The 20173-nt window shown below is 41.5% G+C and overlaps 3 protein-coding genes across 4 annotated transcripts; 1 reads left to right on the plus strand and 2 right to left on the minus strand.

Annotated features, from left to right (window-relative positions):
* The first annotated feature begins 380 nt into the window (after positions 1-380).
* On the plus strand, positions 381-6720 carry rab4a (RAB4a, member RAS oncogene family). Its single transcript, XM_026379121.1, has 8 exons — positions 381-526; positions 1579-1659; positions 1822-1936; positions 2422-2484; positions 2580-2734; positions 3050-3145; positions 3473-3619; positions 4661-6720. Exons 1-7 carry the CDS (start codon positions 511-513, stop codon positions 3586-3588), a joined length of 642 nt encoding a protein of 213 aa, XP_026234906.1. The 5' UTR covers positions 381-510; the 3' UTR covers positions 3589-3619; positions 4661-6720.
* A 960-nt stretch (positions 6721-7680) lies between these two features.
* ccsapb (centriole, cilia and spindle-associated protein b) lies at positions 7681-12232 on the minus strand. 2 transcript variants are annotated; one of them, XM_026379185.1, is made up of 5 exons: positions 12162-12232; positions 10840-11521; positions 10471-10587; positions 9166-9386; positions 7681-9046 (listed from the first exon to the last, which is right to left on the minus strand). In XM_026379185.1, exons 2-5 carry the CDS (start codon positions 11201-11203, stop codon positions 8864-8866), a joined length of 885 nt encoding a protein of 294 aa, XP_026234970.1. In that variant the 5' UTR covers positions 11204-11521; positions 12162-12232; the 3' UTR covers positions 7681-8863. The 2 variants fall into 2 exon arrangements, with proteins under 2 accessions (XP_026234970.1, XP_026234971.1); XM_026379186.1 differs by lacking the exon at positions 12162-12232 and adding an exon at positions 11622-11854.
* A 1047-nt stretch (positions 12233-13279) lies between these two features.
* acta1b (actin alpha 1, skeletal muscle b) lies at positions 13280-17228 on the minus strand. Its single transcript, XM_026378368.1, has 7 exons — positions 17118-17228; positions 16118-16254; positions 15396-15720; positions 14861-15022; positions 14210-14401; positions 13923-14104; positions 13280-13777 (listed from the first exon to the last, which is right to left on the minus strand). The coding sequence occupies exons 2-7, from the start codon at positions 16244-16246 to the stop codon at positions 13634-13636; spliced, it is 1134 nt and encodes a 377-aa protein (XP_026234153.1). The 5' UTR covers positions 16247-16254; positions 17118-17228; the 3' UTR covers positions 13280-13633.
* Between the last annotated feature and the right edge of the window lie 2945 nt (positions 17229-20173).

Here is a 20173-nt window from a genome sequence, read left to right on the forward strand (position 1 = left end):
CATAGATGTAGCCTGTACCAGACTGTTGATGTGTGCGCTGTTTCCTCATTAGCTGATTTACAAGTGAGCCGATAAAAAAGCTGTCAAGTGTCTTATTTGTATTTGGAAGCTGTTGTTGTTACTGTGAAGTCCAAAGTGCTGCCGCAGTCGATGAAGTAGCTAAGCCAGCGTTACGATGGAAATTAAAAACAAATCCATCACAGAGATTACAAAAAAATAAAAATAAAAAATACATATGAAACTCGATAAAAAAAATAAACTGTACAGTCTCGGTTGTTAGCTGTTTAATACCACCACCCTGTGGGAGAGTTGGGAAAACATGCTTTTATTTTTATTGAAAGGGGCTTTTATTTTGAAACGACAAACCACATACGGGACGTCGGAGGGGAAAATCAGCTGGAATCCGCGGAAATCATCAACGGGACTATTTTCCGTTTCTTAGCTAGCTATCCATTTGTTAACTTGCTATCTCCCTTTATTTTAGTTTGCTGTGGAAACGCCACACTGGCGATGTCGGAGTCCTACGGTAAGGAGGCTGTTTTTGACCAGTGTCCACCATTACCATCCTCCCGTAGTCAGAGGGAAGGGATGGGGCAGGTGTGCCCACATAGCGTTTTCCCAGCGTAAAACCGAGGCTCTGCTCAGGCTGCTGGCCTTAAAACATGTCGTGTCAGCGTTGGCAAACTCACAAAGATTATACAGTAGAGTTTACTGTGACTGTGCAGACAAAATCCATCGACTATACGAGGTTACAGATTCCCACAGAGGTTAGCAGAGTGGACAGGAAGCTGCTGCTGAGGTTGATGGAGCTGCTATGAAAATCTGACTGAGCTGCTTAAACTGTGAATTAGACACAATACAGGAAGTGGATGTGGGTGATAAACTAGCTGTAGCTTGTGTATTGCAAAGGCACAAGTTGGGGCTGGGTAATAAACATGATGTGTGAGGGTTTGCGTTCCCATCTTATCCATTTTGGATTATCATAACAGGATATTGCTGTACACTTCATCTATTAGTGTGAAGTGTGTTTGTTTGTGTCACATTCCTACATCCTAATGCACATCTACATTACCACAGAAGATTAGGATTATGGATTAGTTTTGTTTGCATATAACAGAAGTCGTTTTATGTTTTATTTAGGTCACAATTATAAACATCCAGTAACAACACAGTCACAGTTTAGTTAGTGTAGTTTAGAGTAACACAAAGGGTTGGTTCAGTAAAAGTGGGATTTTATTTGGCAGCTGCAGTGTTTCATCTTTACACGTTCAGGTAGCATTTTCAAAGATCAGATATTAACATAGCATTTTCAGATTAAGTGGGACAGCTGGTTAGATAAAGTGGGTTTTCACTTAAATACAGTTTATTCCAGTGCAAAGACAAGAAAGCACATTAAAGTTTTAGGTTTAGATTCAAAGTATAAGTTCAATTTGGTTTGAATAGCTCAGTCAATTAACTAGCTAGTGTTGTCTGCTAAAATCCCAGCTTATGTAGTGGGTTTGCTGTGCATATGGTATAATCGATAAATCATATGTGAGGTTGTGTGTATTCACTGGTATGTCTGTGTTCCTTCCTCAGATTTCCTGTTTAAATTCCTGGTGATTGGGAATGCTGGAACAGGCAAATCCTGTCTGCTGCACCAGTTCATAGAAAAGAGATGTAAGGCAGAAAGATGCAACACACAACTCTTTATTTACACACAGTTGTTGTTACACGTGTGCTGTAGTGTTATAGAACTGCAGACCATTACTACCTAGTAGTAATAGTGTTACAATTATGCAATTATAACTGCAATACTCCATGTTTTGTTTTGTTTTACAGTTAAGGATGAATCCAACCACACAATTGGAGTCGAGTTTGGCTCTAAGATCATCAGTGTGGTCAACAAAATGGTGAAATTGCAGATTTGGGACACTGCAGGACAAGAAAGGTTCAGGTAGGAAAAAAAAACAACATACGAAACATACAAAAACAAATCTATTGTGAAGCACAGAGGGGATGGAAATGGGAAACATTTAACGCTGGACAGGATTGTCAGCACACAGTACATCACAGTTTGATGCATATATGACGGTCTTACCACAGACCACTTCGATTGGCTCTGTCCACTGCAGCACAGTTGATTAATGTTGTAGCTAAATCATGTAAATACACAGATTCAGTTTCCAGGTATCAGGCACATTTAGCTCTTAATCCTCATGATGGACATGGAATGGTCATGTTGGTTGTTTTAGTGGTTCCCAAACTGAGGAGCAGATGTTCAAAGGGGATGTTCAGTCTCTGAACCACATGACAAGAGTTAAAATGTGGAGTTAAATTAAATAGTTTTTTGTGCCTGCAGAGGAGAAAAGTTAGAAAAAGTATGGAATCACAAAGTTTATCCAAATCAAAGTTGTTGTTTTTTATCTGTGCGTGTGTCAGGTCTGTGACCAGAAGTTACTACAGAGGAGCAGCAGGAGCCCTGCTGGTCTATGATATCACCAGGTAAAACAGAGCAGGTGTTCTCACTTTTGAGTGCTCCACTTACATTTCTAAAAGGTAACAAGTTTCTCTATCTTTCTGTCTCCAAATGTGCACAGTCGAGAGACATACAACGCTCTGACCACGTGGTTGAGTGATGCCAGGATGCTGGCCAGTCAGAACATTGTCATCATCCTCTGTGGGAATAAGAAAGACCTGGATGCTGACAGAGAGGTCACGTTCCTGGAGGCTTCGCGTTTTGCTCAGGAGAACGGTAGGATCAGCGGTTTGAGAGAATGTTGGACTCTATCTCTGTAAACCCTTAACTGATTTATTTCACTGTGACTTGTTGTTAGAGAAAGAACATTTCTTCTTCTGGCAAGCTTTTAGCTCGTTATTTATTTTCTGGCAAACAATGTGCTGTTTAAAGGAAAAGAACGGGATCTCTTTGGTGTCCATTTCTAAGTGTATACATGTGACTAGTGTCAGTACTTCTTCACCTAGGAAAGAAAAAAGGCTACTGATCCCTTTATCCCAGTCTGTATGTGGTGTGAAGCCTTAAGTGATGATGTTGCTCTGGTTGTTTTAGAGCTGATGTTCCTGGAAACCAGCGCTCTAACAGGGGAGAATGTTGAGGAGGCTTTTGTCCAGTGTGCTCGGAAAATCCTCAACAAGATAGAGTCAGGTAGGACCTCTGATCCATGCCCATAATGCCAGACTCTTAATCCAACTTTATCCTAACAGGATCAACCAGACGGGCTTAGGTGTACTGAACAGAAATGTTGTGAAATGAGTGTAGTAACCAGATGTATGTATGTGTATATATATATATATATATGTATGTGTGTGTGTGTGTGTGTGTGTGTGTGTGTGTGTGTGTGTATGTATAAAGCTCAGAATGACAGGTATGGCTGGTGGAGTACTGTTGTATAAACTGCATTGCAGCTCATCATCACAAACAACAATTTTTCTCCTCTCTCTGTCTCTTTCCTGATCTCTCTGTTTTTTCTAGGAGAACTGGATCCAGAGAGGATGGGATCAGGAATCCAGTATGGTGACGCTGCGTTACGACAGCTCCGTTCTCCTCGTCGTGCTCAGCCGCAGGGCACCCAGGAGTGTGGCTGTTAGTGGAAAACGCCCTGCAGCGTACACAGTCAAGGTGAAGTACCAGCGTATTTCTACTGCATATGCATGATAATATGATGCCAGAGTCTTTGTCCTCCACACTTGTCACTGTCACTCAGCTTGTGATTTACGGCCCTGTGCAGTCTGAATTCAGATGAATTGCAAAAACTGTGCATCAAGTTTTTGATGACATTTTCAGGCTTTGTCATGAACATAAACAGTCCCATCCAATTTATTTGATGCTATTTACATCTTGATAAATTAACCAACACAGAAGAGAACACCTTATATCAGACAACCCAAATTTTAAGTGACGGAACATGTATTGGAACATGTAACTGACAGGTGTTATTTGAGAGAGAACATTTCAAAAATTGAGAACATTTCAAAATTGAGAAAAGAAGGAAAAACAATCAGAGACACATTACAAACATTGGACACAGCCAGTACGACAATTTGCAATGTCATGTAAAAGAAATAAACCTTTGGTGCACTGAGCAACATGCATTTCACCAGATGAAGTAAGTTTTACTGACTTTAAATTACTGTTAATTTCTCTGTTTCAGTTCTTTTATTCAAAAGCTGAAATTCTGAACTTTCATTTCATATCCAAGTTTTGATATTAAACCCAAATGTAATCGGTGCACAGCAAAAAGAAAAAAAAGTCCTCATTCTAATATGTAATTTAAATAAAATTTTATACCTTTGATATTGCCCAAACCAAAGATTGTTTAGTCTGTTGTAGTTGGTGTGTATTTGAAGCAGAACGTCAGTGTATGTGGTGCTGACAGAAACACTTCTATTCTTGATTTAGGTATTTTAACCCACATCACAGATCATTTTCAGTTCGGAGATATTTATAGAGCTGTTGTCTCAAATGCCTCAGCTTCTGTTTCTTGAAGCAGATCATGGTGGACTTTGAGGATTACTGTGGAGATCTGTCTATATATATAATTTGCAGATGTTTAGTGGACATTGTTGAGGAGGTTTTGTGATCACTGGCAGTTCCAGTTCCATCATCATACCTATGAATGTTGCCCAAGTTCTATCTCTTTGTGTGTGTGCACGTTTTCAGACAGGTTTGTAAAGACCAGTAAAAGAACAGCCACGGGGGACCCAAAAGTGGTCGATTCAGGTTGATATGCTGGTGGCTCCTCCCTGACCTTTGATCTTCAACTTCGGCACGGACCCTTCGAAACCCTCAGACCCTCTAGACGCTGTTAAAACTTCAGACCCTGCAGAACCTTCTGAAACCTTCAGACCCCTAGTTGTCATGACTGCACCTGCAGAGCGCTGAAAATACCCCCTCAGAATGCTGTCTGTCTCCAAGGTAACCAGAGACCACCTCCAAAAACCTGCTCCGCTATTGGTCCAACCCCTCCCCAACCCTCCAATCAGGATCTAAATTAATTAGTAACTTCTCTTTCTCTCACCTTTCAATGTATCTGCCCTCACACCTGCTTACGTCTCAGCTACATTCATCTTTGTTTTTCTTCTCCACTTCTTACTACCACAGAGAAGTAGGCTGCATTTTGGGAAATCTGCTTTCTTGCATTTTGTGTTTGAATAAAACAAACGACATGTTAATTTCTCAGCTGTAAAGGTGTTGGTCAAGCCCCCAGGAGCAGCACTGGACAGTGAAGCAATTTTGGTGTAATGGTCTAAAACCTCTGCGTTCATCACAGGACGCACACAAACCCAAAAAATTATACATCATACACAATCATTGGAACGGTGAACACCACAAATCCTTCAAGATCACCGTTAATTTGAGCATTTATTTATTAACCAACAGGAATGGATAAGGTACCGTCTTGTAATCCAGTATCCACTTTTGCTTAACACAGCCACCGTGTTGTCAGTTCATGTTGGTGTACTTTTGGAGTGAGCTCAGCCTTTTCCACTTACTTCCAGTCTTCATACCAAGTAAAACTAGTCGTCAGCTGGCTTCAAAACAGACTTAACATATTAACATTATATCATTTTCTCATTTAACTCCTAGAAAGAAAACACATTTTCCAAATTGTTGAAATGTTCTTTTAACCACAAAGTATTTGTTTTTTCTCCATCACCTCTGCTCCACACCACTAACAGACCACTGAGTCCTCATGCATTTCTCTCCCCCTCCTCCCCTCACCCCACCTCAGACATGGAGCTGCCAAATTACCCTACGTTTTGTGCATTTATACCCCAGTATCCTCTCCTAAACAGCTACTTATGTCTGCCTGCCTGTCTCTACACCGCTCCACCTTTTCTAAAACCCTGCTACGCCCCCTTAATGCATCATACACACTGTACAGTGTTTCTGTAAATAGAGACTGACGCATGTTTTCTCAAACAGAATATCAGAGTATTTCATTATGAAGAGATATTATATATATATTAAGGTAGATCTCATCATATCCAGCATCTGTTTCATACTCCACTGTATTAATATCATGTCAAGATACAGTACTCTGGTAAATTGTACTGGATAAAATTATGAAGTTATGTGGAAAATGCTGTTTTATAATTGTTCAGTCAGACTGAAAAAAAACACAGAGGAGGCCTGAAACAGACATTTGGTTTTCTGTTATACTTCACTTAAATTGTTTGGAGTGTTTGATTCACATTCACCATTTGTCCAAAGGAATCCCGTTATCACTAATGGCTGATCTCTTTCACTTAAACACAACATGTTGCCTGTTTACATCAATACCTGACTGACTGCTGCCAGCTGTGGAATAACACTAACTACAGGAAATGCATTTCAGATTTTATCAGTTCTATGAAACGTTACTATCAAATGTGTTTTGGATTTTTCTTTGTGTCCAAAGATCCTGTATGTGTCTTGTTTAGACTATGAAACAGTTCAGTTCAAAGACCTTCATTTAGAGGCGTATTTGGCAATGATGTATTCTAGCATTACAACGACTTGTTTTTTTAATCTTATTTTTTATATTTGTTTCTTAGAAATGATGGATTAAACTTTTAAATTAACTGCACCTATATTTCAACAGTATTTCACACCAGAATATCCGATGGTCTTGCTGTCTTGTGTTTATGTCATCAGGTTTTTATTTATGTACGTCTGTTTTTCTCTTGTCATAATGACTATCATGGATTTTTAATTTATTGTGTATGATAAAAGCATATGTTTTTAAAATAAAAATAACTACTATAATGCAGAATGGTCTTTACAATTCTGATTGTTTTCTATTAATTAACAGTTAATAAACAACTTTGTGCATTTACAAGCCACTGAAAAACCACAACTGCTGCATTAATTGTTTAAGAATAATTCAGAATAATATGTGTACTCTGGTAAAGAAGGATAGGTGGAAAAGTTATTTATTAAAAGCTTTTGTAGGACACCATTTAACTAGAACAGTTGTCTGTTAAATATATACTGTAGTATGTAAAAAATAAGTAAATAACAGTAATATACAGAATTATGGTATTTTACTGTTTTCTAGTTGTTAAAACCTTCATCAGCATATTAATGACAGTTGTTGGACTCACTTAGTCTTGTAGGCAGATGCTTTTATCTAAGCGACTTACAAGTGAGGTACAAAGCAAACTGTGACAGGTCCGCACCTTTATTAATTTTGGCCACATTATCCGGGTCTAAACCTATATTTAGACTTTCTGCTCTGCTATACATTAAATACCGTACCTCCTTATCAAAAGTAAAATGTCTTTATGTATAAACGTGATCACAGATTGTGCAAGTTCTCATCTTAGAAACACACTGGCTCAAATGCATTTATTTAAAGTATCCAACTATTGCACAGTTTCACATCAGTTGTCTTAACTATTATACAATATAACATAAACATACTGAAAAACTGAATTATTACAAAAACAAAGTGAGTAATGTAATACTGAACTGTAAGTGGCAAAATTAATGTGTGAAGGTAAAGCACGGGCCTCTTGTCTTATGGCACAACTGATTTAATCGAGATTAATGTAGGTTAGATTAGATCTATCACCCCAAAAAAATACAAATCAATTTTATCTACAAGTAACAAAGTCTGAGTTCAGTCCATTCACAAACAATTCAAAAGATAAATCAATTACATGAATCAACAGGATATTCTTTATAAAGTATTTATAAAATATTTAGTAAAGGTGACTTAAAACTGCTGTTTGACTTGTTCATTCATTCAGTAAGAAATTTATTAAATATATTTACACATTACCAACATCTATTAGACTTTGGCTTTTTGTCCGTCTTTGTTTTGGTTCCAAAATGAAATTCAGTTTTTTAACTGAACCTAATTTAGGTGGAATTTATAAAGTTAACACACTGCAGCATCCACAGAAACCCACTGTTAACATTCACCCCAATGGCTTTGGAAGTCACACACATCTATTTTCAGACTGTGTCAGCACCTGATTGGTTGATCACTGTACAGACACAACATGTAAAGGTTTTCATGAACTCACAAGAAAATGCAACCACCACATCACAGAACCCTTAGAAGCTGTGATTCACCATCTACCTAAACCAAGTCAGTTTGGGTCAATCCATAAACCATCAGACAAATCACTAAATCTACAAAAGAGTTCATAGCGTAAGTGACAATCAAGCTTAGTAACACTCTTTAACTGACCTATTTCTGTATGTTGATCAATACTAGAGCACAAGTAAGAAAAAGCCTATCCACACTGAAACCTGCATAAATCACACAAAAATAGCACAAATGTTCGGAATGCATTAAGTGTATTTCTATAAAATAAGCAATGCAATGGACGTACTTTACCTTTTCAACAGTTTAAGTAAGAACGCAGTTTCATCTATTCAGACATGCCGTCATCGGCCTTCAGTACTCCTGTCTGAGTCCAAGTATGAAAATATCAACATGTTTAACGTTTTTAAAGGGAATGCATCAAAGTATGGCTATAAAATGCATTTTAGACTTTTCATTTTCTTCTGTTTTTGTTGTTGTATAAATTTCCTTGATTACATTTAAGTCTCCTTAACCCTGTAAATTTGTCTTTTTTATATATATCAAAATTGACTTGTATAAAAACAGCACACCTGTACACATCCAGGAGAATAAGCCACGAAGGGAATTTCAATGTTTTCAAGGCTTGTCAATTTCCATCCTGAATGTGAGGGTGACACACATTTAAGAACCTTTTTTATGAATCGATCTACCCCATCTATTCTAGCTTTATGTGCGTTTAAACCTCAGAGGTGATCGGCGATGATGGCTTTATTTTCATTTTGTTGTCTGGAAACGTCCTGCTGTGTGTGTGTGTGTGTGTGTGTGTGTGTGTGTGTGTGTGTGTCCTATCGGGAGCGAGCAGAGAAGCAGCGCATATACTCTGTGAGCCAGGGGTTGAATTCAGGTTGAACCAGCTTCCTGGCCTTGTCCAGATCAGCAGACTTTGCTCTCTTGCGCTCGATTCTTTGGGTCTGGATCTGATGCTCCACCTCTCGCCTGGTTTTAGCACGTAGAGCCGACTCATGGATCTAACAAAAAACAAAAAAAAAAAAAAAAAACTCAGCTGTCATCTCCTGCTGATACTAGTGCTCATTCACAAAACAGCACAGCAGACACAGGTGTGCATATAGTCGAATAGAGACATTACCTCGTTGGTGGAAGCTGCAGGACGTACATTGTGCGTCTTTCTGCCTGCGATGTCTGCATCCTTCTCCCCAGAACCGTACAAAGCAAAAGGATGTCGACTCTCCTTGTTGTCCTCCCTGGGCTGCTGTGATGATGCAGGCCTGACCCGCTGGGAGCGCCACGTTTGTTTTGAGGATTTGGAGGGTTTAGTGTGTGATGGTCGGAGTGCTGCAGTGTTTGTTTCTACAAATAGAAAAAACAAGCAGGTCAAAGCAGCAGAAATATACTGTGCCGAGAGCACAGATGAATGAAACGGTGGGTAAAAGGTTTCACTTCATAGTCGATGTATGATCCTGATTCACTCTGATACAAACATGATACACTGACCATATTTTGAAGGCAGAAGAAAGAGGAAAAGCCATTTGTATGTATTAAATGAATAACAATTTATGTTTTCTGGACTTTTTGAGACACCTTTATATAATAAGAAACCAATATAGTCAAACTTTTATGACCTATTGACTAGAAACCTACCTCAGTTTTAGGGTTGATATTAAAATGATTCTTCAGTCAGAAGTTTATACACACCATAATCCAAAATCTTTAAATAAAAAATTAAATGTTGTCCAAACACAAGCAGTCATACTTCAGTAATAAGTAATATCTGAACGTAAACAAGACCAGAGAACCACCAAGAATTTGGTGGAACTAAGAAGAACTGTGGTTCCTTTTTTTTTTCTTGAGATCAAGAACAGAAAATGCATGCAATCTAAATGAATGTCCCTAATGCAAATACAACATTTTGTCTCCCCATCTTCCTCAGCATGTTGTATACTGTTAGACATGAGACCAAGAGGATGCACATACAATGCTTATAAAAGGTTAATTAAGTGCATCCTTAAGAAATATAAATATTTATAAAGCAATAGAAGGGACTAGTGAGGGACAACATCAAGACACCTGTGACTCCTCTGGAAATGTATCTGCTATTGATATATTGATTATTATAAAAGACATTTAGGAGTCTTAAGCACTGTCAGTCAATACTGAAACTCTACAGATTCTTAAAATTATCCATTTGCATACAAACACAACTGCACCTTAATTTTGTTATAGTCAATTTCTTGCTCAATTTAAAATACATACATATATTTTTCGCTCCCTCCACACAGGGAGGAGGTTCTTTCTCTGTCGTCACCCTACCGCCAATTACACATTGAAATGTTGTCTTATTTCTTATTCATCGTGATTCTGACTCCACCTCGGAGCTTTACACATGTACTGTATGTAAAACACTGAGGACTGAGCATTTCCCCTTTTCAATTACCTCGATCTTGTTCTCTGTGACGAACTGATGACTGTTTACTGCCCCTGCTGCTGGCTCTCTGCTCCTCTCTCTCTTCCTCTGGTATTATGGTCTGTCTGGCAACATCCAGTTGGGAGCCTAAGGAGTAAAAAACATTATTTGTTCAGAATTCATTTACTTAGTTATTTGAGTAGAGCGCTGAATTCATTGTAATTAAGACCTGAACACTTTAGATTTCTGCAGAAATATATTTATGAGGAACATATGCAACAAATCTGAAGTATGTGGAGCTCTAAACACCTCTGGTGGCAGTAAAAGATAATGCATATCAGCCCTCAGTGTGTGTAGTACAGTCTTTTATTTAGGTTTTAGGTTTTGTCTCATGGTTACCCTGGACTGCAGACGAGTTCTGCTCCTGCTGAAGGGGAAGTCTGGTTGCAGGTCCTGTGGTTCTGGCCTGCTGGTCGTGCTGCTGCCTGTCCGGCCTCGCCCCCTCACACTCCTCCAGTTCAGCCTGAGCCCCGTCTCTGCTGGTCTCGGACCCTGTCTGGTTCTTACTGGGAGGAGGGGGGCTTCTTCCTCCAGAGTCCGAATCACTGTCCGAGCCATTCCAGAACCAGGGATTGTGTGTGTGCTCCAGCAGCCTCCGAGTGAGCCTGTACTTCAGCATCTCCTCGTAACACTTACTGTAGGTCTCCCATCTGGGGTCTTTGAACTTCTTCATGTACTCCGAACGGACCCTCTTGGTCACCATGTTGAACCTGTGGTTAGCTAACGTTAGCTAGCTTAGCCAACAAAAGACCGCAAAGCTGAAACTTGTGCGTTAACGCTAGTGCTGCAACACACATCTGCTACATTACAGAAACAGTTCGTTGTGAGCCTCTGTGAACAGTAGTTTTGTCGGGAGGTTCCGTCAAAGGCGAATCTTTGAGGTTTAAGATCACGCTGCTGGAATCACCGCCAGACATTTAAACCATAACGTGAAGCCGCAGTGACCAATAGCAGAGCAGCTGGAGGCGTCTCCGGGGTGAAGCCCCGCCCACTTCCTCCTCTGCCCGCTTCCCTCTCTGTTCTGGAAGTAAAAATCAAAACTTAAAATTAATAAAAATGTAAAAAGAAGTCGTGTTTATTGTAATAATTGTTCTCAACCCATAATTATTATTATTATTTACAGTATTTTGAGAACTTCCAATGCTAAAACGTCTTGAACGTGATGACGTAATGGCATCCCCTCCTCTGATTGGCTACGGCGACAGGTAAACACTCCAAATGAAAGGTCGCTGCGTGAAAACAGCTCCATTAAAACCTGCTCATGTACTAATTATTACAGCGTTGATCGCTTAATGCTGATTAAAATACGGCGATTTTTATATCACATCACTCTCCAAAATAAGCTCATGTTGAACTGTCAACTTGAACCGAATCACATTAGCTCTTTGCTGCACTGTAAACGTACCAGTATTAGTAAATCAATCTGTTCCTTCATGTTACCCTCGCATGACGCATGTGTCCCTGTCTATTTATAGATATCTGTTAATCGTTTGGTAATGGAGCTGCGAGAATCGCCCGTCTGTCATCGCTTGCAGAAAATAACCCAGTAAACGTAAAATCTCGCAGACAATCCATCGACTCTCGTCGACCACTGTGCGGAGCTTTGCAGGAGAAACTCATGTCTGCAACAGTCTAATTTTGTGCACTGTAAATATACTTACACTGGGTTCGGATTTCACGGAAGCCGTGCAGACAGATGGCGTTCACAGGGCTGCTGTAATCTCACACAGGCTGCGTCTCTGAGTTTAGCTCCGCCCGCCTGAAGACGTTTTTAAAAAGCCAAACACACCCGCAACAGGTGGTCCGGGCCGGGATGACAGCTATGCGGTCAGAGCGGTTATGAACCCGATCAGATGGTGACAGGGGATTAAAAGACGACGTGTTTTATTGTATTTAAACATTACGCACCGATTCAAGTCATTGAATAACTTAACTGAGGCACTGTTTGTTAAATTAGGCCGGTCGGTGGTTTAAATGGCAAATAACGGCCCCAGAGTGCAGAATCTGCTGTTACATGTACACAGGTTTACCTGGAATTGTACTACACAGATGCCTGTGTCTCATTATAGACTAGTGGTCTAATAGTAGATAAATGATGTGGACACAGGGTGATGCACGCCCCAGACGCGCCCTTCACCTCTTTGTACTTCTAGCACAGATCCTAACACACACCCAGACAACCTGGTTCTATGCATATAAGGTATGGCTGAGGGGTGTCTCACCGTACACGGGGTCTGGTTTTGTCTAAACATGGTCTGGAGACCGCAGTTGTGCGTATGGCCGTGGAGGCCAAGCAGCTTACTAGGATTCAGAGCCCGGTGTCGGGTGTCCCATACAACTGATACCTTCTGTCAGAAGCTGCTGCTGCTGCCTGGGCGCATTCCTGGCAAGTCAAACTCTGTCATGTAACAGCCCCCTACCAGCAGGAGCTGATGGGACAGAGAGAGATCCCCTCTCTGTATCCCGTCCAACTATGACCGCCAGCTCCCCCCTGCACCGGATCAGCTGTTGGGATAACTGTAGTGTGTGTCGTACAGTAAATATGATGGTTGCTGAGTCAATTAAGCCACTGTGGCTTATTGTTATGTTGACCTTATTTTTTCAACCTTTCCCCAACTCCTGCTGAAATTGTATTGAATTTTAAGTTAACACCTCATGTATTTAAGGCAAATTCATGCTAATATTACCAGGAAATGCTGGAAATGATCCATTCCAGTCCAAATTAGAAGCACTACCATCTACCCTACCCTCTAATAAAAAACAAGGCCAGGGTCAAAAATACCAAATAATGGACTTTAATAAATTATCAATATGTATATACACTTAAATTCACATGTGTTGGGCAACATGTTGTTGTTAATTTTTTTTTATTAAAGTTTTTTTTGGTGGATGCATGGTTCAGTGGTTGTTTTCACAGCCTTTCTCCGTGCAAAACACAGACAACAGACAGCTATATATGCACATTTTATGTTAAATATAAAAAAAATGCATATTAATGTCAACAGCGCAGACTGGCAGTCCACTGATAGCAAAATGTTGCTGTGCCGCAGAAGTTGATCCCCCTCCTGGCTTGAGCTCCAGATAGCTGGTGGTGAAAGTGTTGATGGAGAAGCTGGAGAAGAAGATGGAGGATTTAGAAGCACTTCCTGTGGACAATGCTGGGGCCTGCCTCGTCGTACTCCTGCTTGGAGATCCACATCTGCTGGAAGGTGGACAGGGAAGCCAGGATGGAGCCACCGATCCAGACAGAGTACTTCCTCTCGGGAGGAGCAATGATCTGGAGGAGGAGGAGGAAAAGTGCATAGGTAAAGCGCTGTATAACACCTGTTACACTCATTCGTGTGCGTAATTTATGCTGAAAACTTTTCAGTTTGAGTCTAAGCTCGTTTTTTGCTTATAATATTTCAGTAAGTTTTAAGTACCTTGATCTTCATGGTGCTGGGGGCCAGAGCAGTGATCTCCTTCTGCATACGGTCAGCAATACCAGGGTACATGGTGGTACCACCGGAGAGCACATTGTTGGCGTACAGATCCTTACGGATGTCAATGTCGCACTTCATGATGCTGTTGTAGGCGGTCTCATGGATACCAGCAGACTCCATACCTGGTCAGGTGAGAGCGCAAGTTGTAAGAGGGTGACAATATTGACATAAGGCCCCATATTTTGAATTCTGGCAATTTAAAATCATCAAGGGTTTATCTCAAGTACCGATGAAGGAAGGCTGGAACAGGGTCTCGGGGCAACGGAACCTCTCGTTTCCGATGGTGATGACCTGACCGTCGGGAAGCTCGTAGCTCTTCTCCAGGGAGGAGGAGGAGGCAGCGGTGGCCATCTCGTTCTCGAAGTCCAGAGCCACATAGCACAGCTTCTCCTTGATGTCGCGCACGATCTCACGCTCGGCTGTGGAGAGACAAGTTGATGAGTTATTACTCAGAGAGCCAAAGAGGTAACGAAAGTTACAGGAAGCAACCTAAATAGTTTGGATACATAAATACACAGCTACATATCATTTTAATAATCCAGATTATTACCTTCAATAATTTAAAAACTATATTCCTATATTTTAGTAACGCTGTCTGGCACAGCGCGCACACAGGCGATTAATGACCACACAGCCTGTGTCCATCAAGTTCTTAACCTTTGTCTTTGTGCACGGTTGTCATTACATTGTACATAAGTCTGTGATACAGTGGGTCAGGTTACTTTCAATATTAGGTACCTATAATAATAGATTATTTAGAAAATATGAAGTTGCGATAATGGTTAGATTCTATTAGCCAAATAATTTCTGCCTAAAGAATCCTAAGGTGGGCTCTTTCTCTCAGGTGTTTAGTTTTATTGGAGGCTTTAGTTTCTTACCGGTGGTCACGAAGGAGTAGCCACGCTCAGTCAGGATCTTCATCAGGTAGTCGGTCAGATCGCGACCAGCCAGGTCCAGACGCATGATGGCGTGGGGCAGGGCGTAACCCTCATAGACTGGGACGTTGTGGGTCACACCATCACCAGCATCCAGCACAATACCTAAAAAGGTGCAATGAGAGAGTTTGGTAAAGTTTGGCAGGGACTGGGAACAATTTGTGAGTAAAATATTGACACAGTAAGTGTGTGAGGGGTGAATTTACAAATGCACACTGATGTATATATCAGAAGGACCATGAACTACTACATGTAGTCCTAGAAAAGCCGTTTGACTGTGCGTAAAAGTTGTGCGTAAAATGGCATTAGCGGAACAAAATGCCGCATTAATAGTTCAGTTTGTCGCTGTGTCTTTTTTCAGTTAGACTTGGTAATTATAACCACTTTACAATAAATTAGACTGGGGTATCGTGTTATGTCTGTTTAGGAAGCTTTGACTGTGTGCTGAGTAGCAGCTGTTTGTTGTTGTCAGTCTTACCGGTGGTACGGCCGGAAGCGTACAGGGACAGCACAGCCTGGATGGCCACATACATGGCGGGGACGTTGAAGGTCTCAAACATGATCTGGGTCATCTTCTCTCTGTTGGCCTTGGGGTTCAGGGGGGCCTCAGTGAGCAGGGTGGGGTGCTCCTCAGGGGCCACTCTCAGCTCGTTGTAGAAGGTGTGGTGCCAGATCTTCTCCATGTCGTCCCAGTTGGTGATGATGCCGTGCTCAATGGGGTACTTCAGAGTCAGGATACCCCTCTTGCTCTGGGCCTCGTCGCCGACGTAGGAGTCCTTCTGACCCATACCGACCATGACACCCTGAAGAAGGAAGAGAAGGCATAATAGTGGAGAGGTTAGTCGGGAACGTCAAATGATCCAAACAGAATTATGTAATTCTTTACTCAGATTAAAGCCTTTAGACACACATAGTGGTGAATGTGCCAAATAACAGCGTGGGGCACTGAGACGGACAGAGACCACTTGTGTGTCTCTCAGTTCAACTGTGACTAATTTAGTCTCAAAGTGCCAAATGCCACATTACTAGAAGGAGCCAAAATGACATGGCTGAAAATATTTCATACTATGCTGGTCACTATCTAGTTGACTCATTTATTGTTTTTAACCCAGTTAAATTGAGGTGTGGTGATTACAGTATTTGAGAAATGGCTTTTTTCATAACCTATTGGATGTTATCTTTAACATCTCTGCTGTTTACCTGGTGACGGGGGCGGCCGACGATGGATGGGAACACGGCCCTGGGGGCATCGTCTCCGGCGAAGCCAGCCTTTACCAGGCCGGAGCCGTTGTCGCACACAAGGGCGGTAGTTTCCTCGTCGTCACACATGTTGGCTTCTGTAAGAGAGGAGGGTTTAAAAGTTCAGTTCACGATTCAAATCCACACGGCGGTACTGAATGTGACAGAAATCACTCTGCGTCACTCCTTTGTTTGTTGTGAAGTCACATCTTAACTATAGACTAAAAACTAATTCCAACATTTACTGGAGCGTGCTCAGGATATGATGCTCTAAATGAATCGATGGCACACCGGACTATTACGCAGTGTTGATCTGAGTGAACTGGTTTAAAATTTGTTCTCTATATTATTCTAATTTTGCCTCTGTACATTTACATTTTGTCACTTGGTAGTATGAAACAGAAACGTATGCATTTTTAAAAGCAAAATAAAGGAATTAAAATGTGCTAACATCCAATTAAATCTGAGAGCGTTCTCTTTCTTTCAACATCACCTTTCTCAGGTAAACTGTTCTGGCTTTTTGATTGGTCCGACGACGCACTGCGTCCATCAGCATCTCTTCAGGATTTAAAGTTACACTTATAAACAGAATGAATCAGATCAACTATCAGTCAGATATTTGAACATCTTATCTATCCACAATTTCCAGACCTAATAGTCAAACTCATAGTAATAGATAATAGATCAGATAGATAATAATTAAGCCAGCCGGATGGACCAGCACTGTATTTCTATGACACCTGTCAGTCTACTGGCTTCTCTCAGTCCTCAGCTATCAACAGTGTCCCTCTCCTCGCCTACAGACTAGCCTAATATCCAGTAGAGTCGCCTTTAGTGGTATGTGGTCCTAGCGTCCTGTCCCTGGACGTCCTGCCTAACTCTGCTCCAGCTGCTCCGGTGGTGTTCTGATTGTGGCCTAGTCTGGTGTCCCAGCCCGGATGAGTGGCTTCAGGAGTCTTACCTTAGGAGTGTGTCTGCGGCTCGGAGAGAAAGACCCAACCAGTGCTACTGCTGAACCAGCTACGGTCCTCTCTGCTGCAGGTCCACCTTTTATACCCAACCTCCACCATTCACAAACCTCAGCACCGGCCCCCCATCCCTCTCTGCCATATTAGGATATTGACAGGCTGAGGATGAGGAGTGGGTGGAGGGCAGAGGGGTGCAGCAAGGAGGCGCGCCTCACGGAGTGAAGGAGGGAGCTTCATCCATCAAATTTCGGGTGGGGGGGATCAGAAGTGATGGTGCGCGCACCCGACCAGTAGAGAGCGCGCGCCATATATGGAGCTGTCCTGCTGACCTCCCATCGAGCCTCGCGGTCCCACCTCGAGGGCCGTATAAGGAGCGCGCCGGCCACTGGGGGGCTTCTAGAGGAGACACCAGTTGCTACCAAGCAGGGTTATAGATTTGCTGGTACTAGGCCTCATCCAGCCTTAAAATGGGAAAATGCTGCTCTCAACTGAACAGATTTAGGCCACAGAGAGAGGCAGGACCCAAAGTGGTGAGGGACAGCTCAGACAGGAAGAGAGCTGCAACAACAATGTGCCAATTAAGAGTTGAAATCACAATATGGCTTTGAATGCAAAATACTCACTATTACACAGAAAATAATTAAGAAAACAATAAAAGTTGAGAAACATTCTGTGTGTAGAAAGTTAAGTGTAGACAGTTTCAAATTTTCAACAATTAAGCTCAAAATGGATGTAATTGATTGCATTTAATGCTTCATCATATTAACTTCAGTTTGCACAAAATAATATATCAAATGTGAGCATATTTGTTCCCATATTCAGCCTTAAATGAACGTACTGTGTTGATAAAAACTGTATATATACTGATTGAACAAGTAATGTATGAAAGTTATTGCGACTGCAAACTGCAAATCATTTGTACTACACTGGCACACCCAGTAGTAGATTTGTCTTTACACATGCACACTTGCAGTTATTTGAATTAAAGATCTGCCCCATCTCCAGGCCACATGGTTCAACATTCACACAGACCTGTCTGAGCCTTATTGAATATATAAGGAGAGAACAGCCAACAGATGAAACCTTATCTGTAGCGGCTACACTGCTCTGTCACTGGAGCAACTGGATTAATTATAACTCTGGAGGAGGGGGAGCTGGTGTGTGAGCACATGTGTGTTTGTGTGGGTCAAAAAATACTACATTGTGTGGGCGTGCATGCACATTTTATGCATGTTTGTGTGCAGAGTGGAAGAGGAGGTGCAAAGGAGTTTATAAGAAACTCAAAGAACGTGATTAAATGCAGGGGATTGCAGAGAAAAAGACAAAAATGTGTAAAGAGTTGGAAAGAAAAAAGAAACATATTTGTGAAGTTACAGAGCAGAAGCACAGAGGATAGAAAGACACAAGTTCCTCTAATGACACCTGGGGACAACTGTGGGTTCCTCGCTGACAGCAACACATGGTGAACTGACATTAAGTTAAAAACAAGACAGAAATCAAGGTTTTCCTGTTGAAACACTGTGTATCTACCTTTTATTACAGAGAGTTTAATGGCCTATCACAAAGGATAATCTAAGAATTAATAAAACCTGTATTCATGTGCAGGCAGAAAGATGTTCATGTAACCTTTAAGGACCTGGATTTCCTTTAAAGTAGCTACAGGAAGCTTCAGATGGTTGAATTTGATATATTCACAAAGATATGTGCAAATAATCTAATAAAATTTATTTTTCTCTTTTATTCAATTAGACACTGTTAGTGTATAGTTGCATAGAATTCAAGTTAATGAAATCTTATTTGTATAGCACCAAATCACATCAGAAGTCATCCTAAAGCACTTTATAGTGTTTCAGGTTTAAGACCTTACAAAAAATAACTGTATAATTACATAGAAAACCCAACAACCACACTTATGCAGCACCAGGAAACAGTGGAGAGGAACCTGCAGCAGAACCAGGCTCAGGGTGGGTGGCCATCTGCCTCAACCGGTTGGGGTGAGTGGAAAGAGGAGGGAACAAGCAGCATTGGACAAGTTGGTAGGACCAGTAAATACAGGAGAGAGAAGACACGAAGTTAACGACACGACACAACAGTGGCATTTTAATGGATAGAAGAGAAGATAATTTATCTACCAGGACTAAACAGCATGCATCAATTTGTTCTGCAGGTTTTCAACATTCTCAATGCACTTTAAATTAAATGTTAACAGATTTAACTAAAACCTGTCGAGGGGGAATCCTGTGATATTTATTCAAATGTCCAATAAAACAGGAGAAGAAGAGGGAGGGAGGAAACTCTTGGAAACCTTGGAGCACATGGGTAGGGCCTCTTGGGGTGCAGACTGAAAGTTGTGAGAGTGTGCATGTAGGTGTGTGTGTGGGAAAGGGGAGGGCGGGGGTGCAGGGGCTATACAGCAGCGCTGAGCTACTTTTATGCACTTGTTGTGAACCGTTTTGGATCCGAGCGCCTGCAAACACCTAAAATGTAAATGGGCCGACAGTTGTTGGGGACTGAAAGAGACAGCATAAGGGAAGGGAGGGGAAGGGGAGGTCACAGGGGCTCAGGGGAGGAGAATCGAGAGGGTCTCCTCCACAATCAGCTTGGGGGAGGAGAAACACGGGTGATGGGGTTTGTGTAGCAGGTGGCAGCAAGTATGAGTTTAGTTCATCAGGAGCCAGCGGGAGGAGACACAGACGCTTTGGAAAGTATTTTTTTAGTGTTTTGTAGACGGACACAACATGGATCATAAATCTGATTTGATTGTGTTTATTCAGTAAATTTTAAAATACACCAGTGTGTAGAAACTGTGTGCTCAGTAGTTATCACCTTGCTACTTCTTTTTCAGCCAACTCCCTGTGCCAGGAGAATCATGAGAGCAGCACAGAGTGTGAGAATGACAGAGGCAGTGTAAGAATAGAACAAGTGTTGGCTCGATGGAACCGGCACTGTAGCTGTACTATACAGGGTCCTTCCTCTAACTCTGGCAGCGCTCAGCAACTCAGGCTCCTGTGGTGGAAGTACAGTAGTAGTTTTTTTAAGAGAGCAGACA

The sequence above is a fragment of the Anabas testudineus genome, chromosome 3, assembly GCF_900324465.2.
Source record: "Anabas testudineus chromosome 3, fAnaTes1.2, whole genome shotgun sequence".
NCBI lineage: Eukaryota > Metazoa > Chordata > Actinopteri > Anabantiformes > Anabantidae > Anabas > Anabas testudineus.